Source organism: Pelmatolapia mariae, linkage group LG10_11 (assembly GCF_036321145.2).
Source record: "Pelmatolapia mariae isolate MD_Pm_ZW linkage group LG10_11, Pm_UMD_F_2, whole genome shotgun sequence".
Classification (NCBI taxonomy): Eukaryota; Metazoa; Chordata; class Actinopteri; order Cichliformes; family Cichlidae; genus Pelmatolapia; species Pelmatolapia mariae.
The window spans coordinates 6640931-6657698 of NC_086236.1; the positions used below are offsets into that span (position 1 = coordinate 6640931).

Sequence of the window (16768 nt, forward strand, 5' to 3'; positions counted from 1 at the left end):
ATAGCTGCGTAGAAGATTTTTTCCCCCCTCTTATTTTTAGCCCGTATGCATTTACCGGTATGAAAGATTACTTTCTGTTTCTTTATAAAATATTCAACAATACTTTAGTAACTTTATAATACTTTACTGTGATATGAATGCGCCATAGAGGGAAAACTGTGTGTGTGTATGGGAAGCACATTCAAACGCAGAGCAGCTCTCAGAGCAGCATGTAACTGATGCCAGCCATTAACCTCCGTAGGTTAAAAGGACATTAGCAGAGAACACTGTATCATTACTGTATTAAGGCGACACAAAGTTTGACATCACATCTAATTAGCCCGGCCTGCTATGTTGTAACAGTGCCGTGACTAAGAAAATAAAAGTGAAGGTGTCATTGGAGGTGATAACATGAAGTTGGGGAATGTGAATAGTGTTTATTTAAGATAATAAATAGCATTAATAGTTTGGAACAGCTAATAAATCCCTTTTTAATCTGTTTCTATTATGGGAGTTTTCCTTTTAAGCACAACAGAACTCATAAAGAATCAAACCCAAATTAATAAAACCAGACACCTGCAGATGCATCTGCTTCCACTGATGACTTGGCTCAAGCCTTCATCTGACAAATTACATAACAAATTATTGCTCCAAATTATGCAGCACTTAGATGTGAGCCAAAGGCAGCCAAACAGTGAAAAGCCATTTTATTTACCTTTTTTAATAAAAAAAAAAAAAATCAGTTGATGGATTAATTTGAATCCAGATTAATGTCGTGCACTACAGGGCAACATTTTTAATTAAGCGATATCAGCCTGAAATATCCCCAGCTGATTACCTGTGATTACGAACAAGAGTGTCTTTCTATTAGAAGCTTTCTGGGATTATATGTTTAAATATGCAAAAAAATAGAGCACATTTTTGGAAAGATGTACTTTTTTCCTGAAATGTTTTTGTTCTGTCCATCTCAGATTATCCTATATATATATATCTATATATATCTATATCTATATATGTGTGTGTGTGTGTGTGTGTGTGTGTATGTATATATACATATATATATATATATATATACACACACACACACACACACACACACACACACACACACACACATATATAGATATAGATATATATATATATCTATATATGTGTGTGTGTGTGTGTGTGTGTGTGTGTGTATATATATATATATATATATATATATATATAGAGAGAGAGAGAGAGAGAGAGAGAGAGAGAGAGAGAGAGAGAGAGAGAGAGAGAGAGAGAGAGAGAGATACAATAAAATACTGAAATATATGCATCTCACCATTATTTGAGACCCTGAACTTCGTGTGTGTGTATATATATTTGCTAACTGAGCCATATGTATATATACATACATACACACACACACACACGAAGTTCAGGGTCTCAAATAATGGTGAGATGCATATATTTCAGTATTTTATTGCTGCCGGAAGTAGGGTGTGTTTTTTGCCGAAGACTGCAAATTGTATTAACTAGTGCCTGTACCTAACTGCAAAACTCAGAAATAAATAATTTTTTAAAAATGCAAAAAATAGGCATTTATCTAAATATGTGCTAATGAATTTTTTTTTTTTTTCCAGAACAGTAACCTGAAATTGAAGTCAGGCTTAAAGTTATGGCTTTTATGGCTCTGTTAGCAAATTAGTCATGGCTCTTTTATCACCTAATAAATCAATGAATACTGTAAACACACAGATTTTTTTTGCATTTTATTTGGTGAATATGAAATAATCACTTTATATAAAATAGAAAATAAAGACAGTTATTAGCAAGAAAAGTACAATTTTGCCTACATTAAAAAAGAACAACAACAAAAAAGTGTTGTGTTTTAATGCGTGTGTCACTTTAACCAACAAATCAGCCAAACTTTGAGCTTTGACTTTTGTTTTAGCAGCATGAGGTTTGTATCGATGGGCATAGCTGACTTGCTGTTTCAAGGTTGCACTTGATGGTGACTGGAAAAGCTTGTCGGAGCACCAAACTCATCTCAGGTCTAGCTTCACATGCCTTTTGACTCTGGCTGGAGTTATAAAATGCTTGAGAGGAAAAGATTTCCCCGTCTGACTCTAAGGACAAGGCCACTGCTTCACTGAATGGCTCTTTACTTTGTTCCCGTCCCTCGTGACCTCTGGTTGCAATTGCAAAGTGAAATCATGATATTTTAAAAGTGCTTAAACTACTGGGTGCAGAGGCACCGTCAAAAGCACAGGATTACCCGCAGAGGCAGGACAGAATCTTTAAATGGTTTTGGCATTTCATTTGATGACACTTAGATGGGCAGAAGTGTTTTCTGCTAACAGTGACTTTGACAGCGTGCGGTTGCGTCTTCGAATTGTACCTTGAGTCTGGTTGATGATAGATTCTGTCTCGAGTGTGCCTTTTTTTTAGGTTTGTTTTCTCACTGTGATAGACAGGGAGGCATTGACACATGGATTGTAGATGCACTGAAACAAACAACAGCACAAAGCACTTTAATCCAAAAGTGGCTTGTCATGGGCTTTGAGCTTCAGAGAGACAATAAAGCTGTTGTCTATTCTGGACTTAAACGATGTCCCTGTGTCATGTGGGGATGCAATAAAAGCACATCTTTTTCTCTGCAGGTGGAGTCTCCTCTGGCAGTGGATGCAGTATTAGGAGAGGCGGCATTCTCGGTCACAGATGACAAGGTTTCCATCACAGAGCTGCGTGTTCACGCCATTTCAGGCCTGACCCTGTCACTGCAGCCCAGCCCCGGCAACAGCCACACCATGGTGGCCAAGGCAACTGGAATCCAGACACTCGCTGCTCCCAAACAGGTACAGACACGAGTTATCACACAGTGCAGAGTCATTGTGCATTTTTAAACTGCTTTACTGTTAGGTTTAAAATCAAGCCGCAACCGCAGATGAGCCAAAAACAGCAGATTCTCAAAGGGGAAGGAATTCCCAGAGTTCACAGTAAAATTCCCAACTTTACTTCAACTCTTCATCTAGTTCTACAGCTTTACAGGGGTTTCACTTCTTTAAATTGTATCAAGCTCTGCAGTTGTTACTGAGACTTGCGCTGCTTTGAGAGAAAGGTGTGCTCGGTGTCACCTCTACTAATTTGAGTCACTGAACTTGACTTCTCAACTGCATTTCTAGTGTTGTTAGAGTTTTGCTTTACTGCTGGTTTACTGTGATTAATTTATTAGAAGCTAATCTAAAAAGGTGTTTCACTCCTGCCGAGTGAAATTCTTCTACCTTCTTTTGTATGTTATGTAACACTAATTAACGGTTATCTACAAATCCCCAAATCCTATAACAACTTTAAGCTGTGATAAAGAAAAATCCCCCACAAAAAAAAGAAGAAATGCCACAATGATGCTGAAGTAAACAATGCCAAGTCTTTTCCATTTCATTGAAAAATTCATCCTAATTGGAGTCTGGCTGAAAAATGACCCTCGCTGCAGATGTTTGGTGTTGTTGGTCTTGTGGTATACGCAATTTCCTGGATCATTTCTAATTCAGAGCTTACAAAAACAAACAAAATACCAACACACTTGTACAAGTCAGCATGTCCACATGCAGTCCAATTAAACTGGCATGCAACAGAACTGTGCTCAATTTTAAAACCTGTATTTTAGGTACATATTAACTCATCGGAAAAATACAAGATAGTACACACTCTTATTTAAGGTCTGAATATAATACCAAAAGCATTTGAGTATTCCCATTACCAACAGCTTAATTCAGTAGCTCAGTAGGAGCCTGGATTATGTGCTACTGACTAACACCTAGCTCTTACCATTTTCCTTATTTATGTATCCAGTCTGGTGATATTAAGTTTACTTGTAAATATCATCAACTTACTGCATTTAGACATGAAGAAATGCACAACATAAGAATCAGAGAAGAGAAGCATCAGAAAAGGGAAGAAAGGTGATTTAAGGGTTCAGCTGTTTATCTGTTGGGATTTTCCACCCAACCGTCTCTGGTGTTTGCAGAGAATGGTCTAAAAAAGAGAAAATATTCAGTGAACAGCAGTTCTCTGGGTGACAATGCTTTCATTTTCACCAAAGCTCAGAGGAGAATAGCGAGACTGCTTCAAGTTGATAGGAATACAACACTAATTTAAATAGCTAGTAGTTACAACCGAGGTATGCTAAAGAGCATCTCTGAATGCACAATGCTTTGAACCTTGAAGCTGGGGTACAGCAGCAGAAAACTACACCAGGTGCCACTCCTGTCAGCTAAGAGCAGGAAACTGAGGCTACAATTCACAAGACTAAACAGAATTGGACAACAGACGATTAGAAAAGCATTTCCTGGTCTGATAAAACTCAACTTTCAGACCTTGCCATCTGCGACTTTCAGATGGCAGGGTCAGAATTTGGCATAAACAACACGAAACCATGGATCTGTTCTGCCTTGTATCAACAGTTCAGGCTGGTGATGTTGGTATAATGCTCTGAGGCATATTTTCTTGCCACACTTTGGACCCTTTAGTGCCAATCTAGCATCTTTTAAACAGCACAGCCTTTCTAAATATTGTTGCCGACCATGTTCATGTCTTTATGACCACAATCTGTCCATCTTCTGATGGCTGTCACCAGCCATGTCACAAAGTTCACATCATCTCAAACTAGTTTCTTGGACATTTCAGTGAATTCACTGTACTCAAATATATGGAAGCAACAAATTGGCGCTTTCGAGAGTACGTTTGCTGATAGTAACGCCATGTGATTCAGCTAATAACAAAAGGATTTCATCATTTGTGAAGCCACGCTGAAAATACTCAGCAATTTGTGCATTCATGACTCGCCGTAATACTGGTAGCTTAGCTGTAGCATTTGTAGCTGAAGGCTTCAGCTTCCGGGTAACAAGGAAATGACGTAATTCACGTAGCTTACTGATTGGCAGTGCTAACTCGAAATTTCGAGTTATTTTTCTCAATATTTTGAGTTAAGTCAAAATTTCAAGAAAATAACTCGAAATTTCGAGTTATGGATACTTTTTTTTTTTTTTTTTTTTTTTATAGTGGCGGAAACGAGCTTCCATACAAATAGCCTCCACAGTCACCAGATCTCAATCAAACGCTGTCAGTCCAGCATCTTCGGGATATGGTGGAACAGGAGAGTCACATCATGGATTTGCAGCAAACAACTACAGCAACTGTGTGGTGCTATCATGTCAATGTGGACCATCTACCCAATACTACTGAGGTGCACTTTATAAAATGTCCAATCAGTGGACATCAGTCAGGACGTACTAGTTTGATTTTTGAACAAATAAGGAGCAAGGTACATCCTGTTAATGTCGCCAGTTTGTTGCAGGTGTAACACGCAACATAGACAACAAAACTATTTCTATGCTAAATTTTTTAAACTGAACCCAGCATTGTTAGCAAGGGCACCATGCGAGGGCAGCTGCAGAGAACTAATAAGTATCTTTGGTCCCATTATATATTACAAAACTGCATATTAGCCAAGCCTGGCAAAACACTTCTGATACGTCCAAATACATTTCCCAAAATGGGTTTTATTGCTCAAGTGAAAAGCACGAAGATGTCTGTGTAAAGGGGGGAAAGTCTTTGCCACTGTTTCTTCACACGGGAGCAAGAGTCTCTGCAATTCTCAGCTAAGAATTAATTGGCAGCCCTGCTTCACCTCGGGAGAAATGTGTGTATGTGTGCGTCTGACTCGTTTTCCTGCTTTGCCCTTTCTCTGGCCTGCAAGTTGCTAAAAATGCAACGACAACCACATCAGGCATCAGTGAGAGAGAAGCGAGCATTAAATTCCAATTTTTCTTGCTTTCCGCTTCTTGGCCACCTTGAAATTTAATTATTGTAATGTATTGTCCTAAGTGCTCTCCAAGGCCGGGCCATAAAAGGCAGCCAATTCCTCTGCCGGCAAACCTCTCAGAGGACTGCTGGAGCTATTTCAAGCCATTTGATTCCGTTTCACAGGAAAACTTTCTAAATGTCCTCTATTACTCCAGAAATGAATGAAACACATAAACTATGTATGGAGCGAGTTGGACAATCAAGGTCTCTTTGCATTATTCTGTTCCACATGACAAAGTTCAATCCTCTTTGAACTGAAAGACTTCAGCGTTTAAGGGATCTTTGTAAACCACTCCTGTTGCTATGATCTGCTCATTGTTGCTGCGTAGCAAAAAAGTACACATCGCACTTCTACAACCTTAAATTAATGCAAATATCACGGAATAATATTTGCACTGCTTATGCATATTTTATAATCCAAGCTGTTCATGTTGTGTTTACATCCATATATATATTTCTAGATGCCACAAAATAAAAGCTTGAGAAAGTTACTTTACTATCATCTATATTGGTAGATATGTAGATAGATATGGTAGATTCATATCGTGTCGTTGAGATAAGAGTTTTGCTTACTATTGCTATATCCACATGTCAGTTCTGAGAAAACACAGAAACACTGTTAAAATTCTTTCTCCACTAAAGTGATCAGTGTAGTTGTTCTCCTACGTGTTACAATCATGGGCAAAGGCATCCATGAAAAGGAGAACTGAGGTTGAACAGAGGACATGAATTTTTGACAGTGGAGTGTTTTTTATTTTCAAATAAAACATGGCAAGCTGCTCACTTACTTTCATCTCAGAAGTTCCTGAAAAAGTAATTCTAAAACAGCTGGGTGATCATCTGCAGAGGAATGGTTTGTTTGAGGAGTTTCAGTCAGGTTTTAGAGTGCAGCACAGCACAGAAACAGCACTAGTGAAAGTTATGAATGATCTTCTTATGACCTCTGACTGTGGACTCATCTCTATGATCGTTTTGCTAGACCTCAGTGCAGCGTTCAGTACCGTTGACCGCAATATTTTGCCACAGAGATTAGAACATAACTTTGGTTTTAAAGGAATTGCACTGCACTGGTTTGAATTGTTTGTATCTAATAGACTTCAGTTTGTTCATGTAAATGGAGAATCTTCTTCACACATCAAAGTTAGTCATGGAGTTCCACAGGGTTCTGTGCTGAGACCAATACTTTTTACATTATAATTGCATCGCTTAGGCAATACTATTAGAAAACGCTAATAGTATTGCATTGCATATTGCAGATGATATGCTATGCAGATGATACCCAGCTTTATTTATTCATGAAGCCAGATGATACAAATAAGCTAGTTAAACTACAGGCGTGTCTTAAAGACATAAAGACTTGGATGACCTCTAATTTCCTGCTTCTAAGTTCAGACAAAACTGAGGTTATTACAGCGGTCCCCAACCTTTTTTTGCGCCACGGACCGGTTTAATATCAGACAATATTTTCACGGACCGGCCTTTAAGGTGTCGCGGATAAATACAACAAAATAAAATGATACGACCAAGACAAAAACCTTGGTATTTTGTAAATATAATAATAAACACGAATTCACTGTGTAATTGTGTAATTTTACTAGCAGCGTCGTCCTGAAATGCGTCAACAAAACTGAGAGTAACATCCTCCTCTCTGCCCCTCAATGCACTCTGGTCACTATGGTAACGTGTAAATATCTCTTTCAAAATAAGACACACAACTACAACCCGGGAAAAGACCCAGGGAAACTGAGTTAACCATGAAAACCCTGAAAACCATAAATTTCACACTGGAGCTTCAACTCTAGCCTGGCCCGGGGGTTGACCAGGTCCGGGTTGGGGACAGCTAGGTTATTGTACTTGACCATAACAATCTTATAAAGATGGTGTCTAGCCCAATACTTTGTCTTGATAGCATTATCGTGTCGTCCAGTAGCTATGTGAGGAGTCATTTTTGACCATAATATGTCCTTCAGAAAGCAAATGATACAAATATGTAGGACTTTCATTTACACAACATCTCTTTGGATTAGCAACATCCTGTCTCAAATTATTGTCTCAAATTATGTCTCAAAATCCTGTCTTGAATAATCAGGCCCCATCTTACCTTAAAGACTCCATAGTATCACCCCAATAGTGTACTTTGCTGTCAGACTGCTTTTGCTTTTGGTTCTTAAGAGTTTCCTAAAGTAGAATAGGATGCATATATTACACAAATATTAGTTTACACAGTTTATGTTTATGTCTGAGCCACTAAGGACTGCATGATGAATTTTTAAAGGTGAAGAATGTTAATGAAAATGTAGACAGGTAGAATGACACCCGAATAGCACATTAAAGGACCCTAAACCAACCTGTTAGAGGCTTGGACCAAACATAGGGTTGATATTTCCCTACTTGATTCCCTCCATTCTTTCAAACCAAAAACATTTCTTTTTCCTTCTGTGCATTTGTTCTGCACCAACAAACAAAATCTTCCCTCTGTCAGTTTTTCCTAATGGTTGGTTCCTGATGTTTAGGCAAGCTGTGAACAAAAGGGACTGTCAAATGCATCCTTGATTACATGGACACCAATGTTGTGGTTTATTCTGCAGCAGATGAATGTTGTCAGGTAACTGCCGTGTTGGCAGTGGCACCCAGGCTTTTTATCCAATTTCTCTATAGGGGAGAGCAGACAGCAAAGAGTGATAGAAAATACAAAAATAAAACCAACACAAGAAGCAAACACAAAGAGACGGACTCATCATTTGGAGCACACACCACTGCTGTATGCGCCTCATCTGTCTGTGCTGCCGAACGAACCTGCGTTGTAGCCTTCAGGACAACACAGTCATTTCTCTGCCACACCTTCCTCCTCTGTGCTCGCAAGTGGTTCGCTTGTGTGCACATCAGAGGCAGGCCGTTTTGTGTGCATGTCGAGGCTTGTACTGAGCAAGGGGCACTGCGGATGCTCACAAATGCTCTGGAGATTTAGGAATTAGAGCAAGTCCAGGACTTCAAAGGCTCAGTTGGGAACAGGCATTCAAATCATGATCAATGCCGTGAAATAACAGGAACCGAACTGTTTAAATATTCTTTGGTGAGGAATAAACATCTACAGAATGGGTAATTGTTTTATCAAAATTATACCTTTGCTTCACCTTGCCCATCAGTCGTTTCTCATCTTGATAAGCATTGTTATTAACCCATAAATAAAGGGTCATCCTGTGTTCTGCTATTACTCATAATAGTATTTAACAAAAGCAAGCTTTCGAGCAGATACTGTACTTCACACAAAATAAATGGATTTTCTGTATTTGGTAAAACTAACACATAGCATCATCATTATCTTAAATTTATTTCTGCTTGAGATGGACAAAAGTCTTTTTGTTTTGTTTTTTAAGTGGATCTATTACGTTCATTTCCAACGTTTTGTTTACTTGTCGGACTTTAACGTTCAAAATAAACCTTGTTTATTTCACACTGGGTGTTGGTGCAGCTCCTCAATCCATCCACTGCCTGTAACAAGCTGTTATATATAGAAGCTTGTTTCCACTGCTAAATAAATATATAAGTACATTTATATTTTGAGGGACATTTTGAGATAATAAAATTTTGACTTGGCTCTGCTGGGCAGAAATGTGCTTCCACAGTTAGCTCGTCTCCCATTAAGGATGCTGTCTTCTGATTGGCTGAGTGGGGTACTGTGCTGACAGTTGATGACTAATATGACCATATTAGGGATAACTGTTCTTTACTGCATGGTACAGATGCAGGAGATGAAAATTTGTGTTTAGAGCAGTCTGAAATCTGTTGAATGACTACAAGTGGGGGACATAAACTGACCTCAACATTTGAACTTGGGGTGTATTTAATATAAGCATCCATCATTGCTTAGTGTATATAGATATTACCCAAAAGAAGGAAAAACACAATACGTGTAAGAATAATCATAGCTGTTTCTTAATATGTAAAGTAAGTGCAGCTTGTTTATTGATCGGTACAAATTTGTGACTTTTGCTTCTATTTTGGTGCAGTTTTTTATGTTCTTGACTTACTTTCTCCTGACATATTCATTGCTTTGAAATAATTAGAATAACTTTTCTTTGTTTTTCTCATGAACCACAAGTCAAATTACATTCTCAATTGAAAAAAAAATCTTGATTTCAGATTTTTGTTTTTTGTGGTCGGGGCAGTTGATGCATTTTCACAAGTGACATTTTGATACTGAAAGAAGAAAAAGTTATTTTCTAGATATTGAAAATGTATTTCTCTGTTTTTCTCTGACAGGAGGCCAGCTTGTCTGTCTGGATGCTTTTTAGTGACAACACAGCCGCCACTCTGACTTACTTTGATCCCAAAGACTACAACCTCAATGCCTCCACATTGGATGACAAAGTTGTGTCAGTATCCCAGGAGCCTCAGCAACGCTGGCCTGTGGTGGTGGCAGAAGGAGAAGGATCTGGCGAGATGGTGCGTGTGGAGATGACCATCTGCGAGGCCTGCCAGAAGACCAAACGCAAAAGCGTCATCGCATCTGCTGCAGTTTATGTCAAGGTCCGCTTTGGCCCCGAGGAGGACTCTGAGGAAGAGGCGACCACAGAGGGGGAGATTGAGCTGGCACCCGTCACAAGGCGTCCAATCGTCGATCCGAACATTAGTGGACGAATTTATGAGACATCTAACGAGCAGCCTGCCAGTGTTCCCATTGATTACACCAATTTACCTACTATGAGTATCCAAGAGCAACCAACTGAGGGTGAAGAAGAGGAGGAGGAAGACTTTGTGCATTCGCCTCGCAACATGACTGACCTTGAGATTGGCATGTACGCTTTACTGGGAGTCTTCTGCCTGGCCATTTTAGTCTTTCTCATCAACTGCATTGTCTTTGTGCTTAAATACCGCCATAAGAGAATCCCACCTGAGGGTCAGGCCAACATGGATCACTCCCACCACTGGGTGTTCCTGGGAAACGGCCAGCCGCTGAGGGCCCAGTGTGATCTGTCACCACAGCAAGTGGAAAGTCCCACTAACCCTCTGGAGGGCGTACAGACTTGTTGCCACGGGGACCACCACAGCAGTGGCAGTTCCCAGACTAGCGTTCAAAGCCAGGTACACGGAAGGGGCGACGGCAGCTCTGGGGGCTCTACAAAGGAGAACGGCGAGGATGCCAGTTCACCCACCTCTAAGCGCAAGCGAGTCAAGTTCACCACTTTTACCACCCTTCCCACAGAGGAGCTGCCCTATAACTCCATCCCGATAGCAGATGAAGAGGACATTCAGTGGGTTTGCCAGGATATGGGCTTTCAAGACCCAGAGGAACTGCACGATTACATGCGCAGAATAAAAGAAATAGCCTGAGATACGAGGTGCAGCGTCGAGCCCCACTCTCGGCTTTCTAAGAAGAACGTTCCTTTCTATTTTTCTCTTTTACACCTAAGTGAAAGATAATTTTTTCACAGACTAAAAGGTCAACTGTTGTTTTGGTTAGTTTCTTTTAGTTTGCACAGTGCTGTAATCTCATACACGCTCACACAGAGGAGGACGCGAGGAAGCCAAAGACCTGACCAGAGGATCTCAATTGCTAGAGAAATCTGTAAATCTTGGCTATTGTAAACCTGTTTCACTGGGAAGCCGAGCCATGGGCTGACGACAGAGCTGCTGCGGCTCTCTTATTTTCAGAGTCTGATTTCAAAGAAAGCCTGATACGGACAGGTGTACGGTCGCGGTATGGTACCGGTCATGCTTCGGTGGCTCGGTGGGACTCTGCAGTACTGTACCTATTCCAAACAAAGAGGCCTTTGATGAGCAAATAACTGTCAAAGACTCTCATGAAAGCTATGTTTTAAAAAAAAATCATATTTTTTCTTTTTTTTCTTTGTTTTTTGCCAAAGTAGGAAAAGCGTTCTTTTAATGGCAAAACATTCTTCATAGTTGTTCTTGGTGCGGCACACTCATGATTTGTACTCATGTTCATTCCTTACATTTTTCTACATTTCATAGGTAGTCAAAAGCAGTGCCCTACTACTACTAGTCCTCATGGTCCTGAACAAATCTTAATGCCTTATAATAAAAAAAAAAAATGGTCACAGTTCACTTCGTATATCAGCGCGGACACCCTGTTTTCTCACGACGGCTACAGACAGTGTAGTAAGAGCTACTATGTAAAATACTACGACTGCTCTCCGGCATGAGGTATAAATACAAAGAGCTTGTGCATTGCGAGGATCTCTAGCAGTCTTTGCATGGAAGGGGATCTTGAGGCACAATCAGCAACTTTTTTTCCAAATTTGTAAATGTTTATATTGTAATTATATAATCATTCATACACATAACTAAACTAAATATGTTATCATGCATTACACGCATGCCATGCCAGGCCATGCCAGGCCAGGCTTACATGCAGACATTCCTCTCTAGTATATGTATATATTGCATCGAGCTGGAGCCAGTTCCAGGTCAACCATTCGACAAGCTGCTTACTCCAAGGTATACGAGTGGAAGCTGGTTGAAGTCTTGAATATTTTATAGTCTTGTGGTGGGCTGAAGGTTCCCCTCGGTAATGTCACAACAGAACTGTAGATTTTTAATAAATGGTATCACATCTGACTGTTGAACGAGGGGATTTGCTATGCATCAGACTTGTAATAGATTCTAATCTTTTGATGATTTACTTCCCTTCCCCAAGTTTGGCTGGCCCTCCAGCCTTTTGGAAAAATAATAAAAAGACGAACTTCTAATGGAAACATTCTCACTGAGCACAAGATCCTCTAAACTCTGCAGGAAACGCCATCCATCCTTAAAGAAGGTTACGGAATAAATCATTGATTTTCTTCCATCATTTAAATCATGACCATCCCATGCTGTCACACTGTTTTCAAACACACCTTTATGTGGGCCCTGTTTCGATTCTCTATTCCGGTGAACTTGTGTGTAGAGGTCACAAATTTACTTCAAATATGAACAGTGCCAGAGAGTAGTAGCTTTTGCGGGGAAAATGCTAAATGTGCTTCTGTTACTCCAGCTGTGAGGATGATATGGGTGCGGGTGTGAGATCATGTAAATGTACCTCAGGCTTTACTGACAAATCAAAGCAGTTGAAATCAACACAGCCTAAGTGTTGTTGTGCAGAAGTGTTAATTGCTGTCTTTTAAATGTTTACTGACGTGGCTTTCAGGTAAGCTCAAGCAGAAAAAAATGAAAGCTCTGGAGGGTTTAGACGGAGCGTAAAATATCTGAAGACTGAAAACGTCGCCAGGCAGACAGATACATAGTAACTGGGAGCAGGGCCGATAGTATTTTTAATTACACTTGCCCTGTTAGCTTGTCTGCTTTTTAGTACTTAGAGAGAATAACTAGAGACGACTTTAAAGGTTGATGTTATTCCAGCTCTGATCTCACATAAAATAAGTTCTTTTCAGGACTAATGAGACAAGCACGAGATTTAAAAAATGGCTTTCCATGTAACTCTGCTTAACTTCTGTAGTGTGCATCTAAGGGCTTGGAGTTTTCTTTTGTGTTAACTGTCTAATTTGGATCCTGCAAATAAGCAAACAAATGTGACATGCTTCTTTTTGTGGCTCTATTTGTCACTCAAAATGTATTTTGTTGCCATTTTACCTGCCTTTAAGACCCTGGAAAGGGTCTGGGTAAAGACCCAATCCAGAATTCCTCTCACTGTGGCAGCTGTTATGCAAATACCAGCTTCTTCAGATGAAAATATAGAATTAAAGACATACTTTATCTGTACTTTGACTTTTTTTTTTTTTACTTTGTCAATCAGTGAAAAAGAACGCAATCTGAAGACACGGTCACTCGTAGCAAATACAAAAGCTGGCTTCTATTCGTTACTTTATTTCCCATTGGAAAACCACATGTTTCAACACTCAATGTGACTACCTATCAGCAGCTGGATTAATCCTTTCAAGGGCCAGTTCACCGCAAAATAAATACAAAACCATATTTTCAAATATATGGTATGTGGTATTTCCAGTTATAGAGATATCAGCAGGAGTATTGTTCTCCTTCTCTTGAATATAATGAAACCAGATGGCTCTTGTCTTGAGGCGCTCAAGGTTGTTAAAACCTCAACAGCAATGTCTGTTTCAGAAATCATGAACCAGTTCCTCGAAAAAACCTCTACAAACCTTGCTTGGAGCGATTTCTTCTTTAAACTATTTTCTTTCTACTGTCTGCAAACACTAAAAACGAAGCGTGCAGCTAGTTAACATTGCAGCTCAGCTGTAAATGAAGGCTTGACACTATTTCTGTTGTTTACATCGTGTCACTCTGTCACTAGGGTGTGCCTCTTGTCATGAGTAGATTGATGCTGTCTTCTGCACAGTGATATGGTTGGAGGGTGTAGTTGGGTGGAGAGAAAATAGTTCCTGCTGTACATGAAAGTGCGCACCACAAGGTTTGTGGATCGCTTTGTGTAATCAGGTCATGATCTATGTGATGAGAGCTTTTTTTTCGTAGAAAACTGGGATATCCACACCAAAAAAATGACATGATTAAATATCACTACAACCCAGAGGTTTAGTTTAGGGTGAACTGTCCCTTTAATTCTTGTCTGAAAGTGGGCGTGAGATTATTTCTCATCAATAAACTGTACTTTTCCATATATTACTTGTATATAGACCCACAGATGATCTACATAAATCCTGGATTGGGACTTTAAGGGTTTGATTTGCTGCATGCCCTCTCTGTGTTCCATGTGGTTGAAAAGAATAATGACCAATTCTGGTTTTAATAATTTTTAAATCTGTGTTATCGGCTACAAACGAGACGACGTTCATGACGGTCCAAGCCCGACCTCCTTCAGCTACGACATCGACATGTTTTCCTATGAACTAGAGAGAAAAATCAGTGTGTTTGAGTTTTGACTTCAAATGACGGTCTCTCAGGATGAATGTAGAATTCCTAACTAAGCCTGGTTCTTTTGTGATTAGTGTTAACCTGGTTAGTCTGATCTGGTGACTTTACAGATTAAGTGTCTAATAGCAGCTTCAGTTTTCACGCGTTTCTTTTCCCCCCCTCCCCTCGCTGATATACTCACGCAGTATTTAATACGTTATTTTTATTATGATTTTTTACATCCTCCAGTCCCTTCCTGCTTTGGCAAAGTGTAGATATTGCTCATTTTGTATCTTCTTCAAGCTGCTAATAGAAACTTAGACTGCTTATAACATGTAAATGAAGATTTTGAAATGTATCCCCACCCTCACCCCCGCCCATGGTGAAATGTGCACAACGTGCACGGCTCGGTTGGCTGTGCCAAGTAACCACCACACTGACTATAATATTGTAATGTACAGAGCACTGTTAAATTTCCTGTATTCTCTTGAAAGCAAACCCTTGTATTTTCCCGTTATATGTAAAGTACTAAAGAAAATGCAATACACAAATGGCAGTGTTGTCTTTACTTTGCTTTCCATTGTTAACACGAGTGGGAATTTTTTCATCATCTTACATGTTTTTGGCACGATGTGTGCTCCGTGTCAGCGTGAGTTATGTCAAGAATTCAGCCTCAGTAGCTTCATATATGAAGGGACGCTCTGACCTTGAAGGATTTTGGCTCATTGGGTGCCTAATATCTCACAAGGGGACCTGATTTATACAGCATGTGAAAGTAATGGTGTTATGCACTTTTTGGAAGTTATTATTTGTTTATGCCGATTTAAAATTCAAACCTCTTTTTATCTTACGGGTAACAGATGCATTCAAGGGCAAGGATGTGGAGACAAAAGACGAGGTTAATTTAAAGCGACTGCTCTTTTCTTTGCGGTTTTTGTATTTTAATGATGCATCGTCTCCTAGCGCACTTCTGCCCGTGTGTCCCTGATAGAGAGTCCAGCTTATATTTGAAGGCTATATATCAGTGCTTTTCACCCTGCCCTCAGCTGTGTGCATCTCCCGCAGCAGCAAGAAGCTTCTGCAGAGGTGGGTATAGAAACCTACTGTAGTGTGTTTCGTCTCATCCAGCGGCTCCCTTCCATTAAAATCCATACTTGGAGGTGTTTACTCAAAGTCTGGAGTGTTTACTCCTTTAGTTCACTTCACTTGGGCAGCTGAGATCAAAGCCCTTTGAACTCAGGTGAGACACGCAGGTCGTTAGAGAGCAGTAAGTGGGGTTTTGGAACTTGGGATATGGATGCTGACTTTGGATCGTTGGAAGCAAACAAATGCATGATACAGCGGAATACGCTGCACACTAAATGGATCTTTACATATCTGAGTCAGTACCAAATATTTTCAGCTGCTACTGTTGATCAAATATGAGTCAGTTTTGTCTGGTTCTGGGTTTTCTTTTAGGTGTAGGTGTGAAAAATGTATATATAGAGAAAAATGTGTATCAAAGTATGACGATTCAAATGGTTCATTAGCTGGATTTCATGAGCTGTTATGCATCCAAAGCTAAATTTTTCCTCACATGCATTTCATTTTAGGATCAACTTTAACATTTCTGAAGGACTTTACAAATAAACTGTGTTTGCATTGATCTGATGCACACAGCACAAACATTTGTCACATCAGTGATGCCACAATAATGAAACGGCGGGTCGTGTTTAATGTCATCTCACTTGCACCTTCTCCAGATTCTCATAACAGATTCAAAAGAACCTCTTACAAAGCATAAATACATTTTTAAGGAGGAAATGCAGCCCACTCTCGGAGGTGCTGCCACACTGAATCCATTTGCGTCTAGGAGACTGAGTGCCCGAGGCGTCTGGGCTCTGGTGAGCAGTGGCCTCTCTGCAGCTGTCAGCAGCTTCTATAATCGTCCGCCATACAGTGCGGAACAATATGTGTTAACTTGCTGTATCTCATCTTTTGGTGATTGAAATCTATTATGTGTTTATAATAAAAATAGCATGAAGTACTAGTAATACACTTCTGACGCACCCCAGACATGGAAAAAGTGACAGTGCAAGAAAATAAATCTGCTTTTCACTTAAATAACTGAAAAGCTTTACCCGAG

General features: G+C 39.8%; 1 protein-coding gene across 2 annotated transcripts in view; it reads left to right on the plus strand.

The window, feature by feature from the left end:
• Window positions 1–15182, plus strand: part of tmem132e (transmembrane protein 132E) — a 436417-nt gene extending 421235 nt beyond the window's left edge. For both annotated transcript variants that reach the window (XM_063485752.1, XM_063485750.1), the window contains exons 8-9: window positions 2613–2807; window positions 10078–15182. In XM_063485752.1, coding sequence (XP_063341822.1) covers window positions 2613–2807; window positions 10078–11148 — 1266 coding nt within the window. In that variant the 3' untranslated portion in view covers window positions 11149–15182. The remainder of the gene's footprint in view (window positions 1–2612; window positions 2808–10077) is intronic.
• Window positions 15183–16768: the final 1586 nt, after the last annotated feature.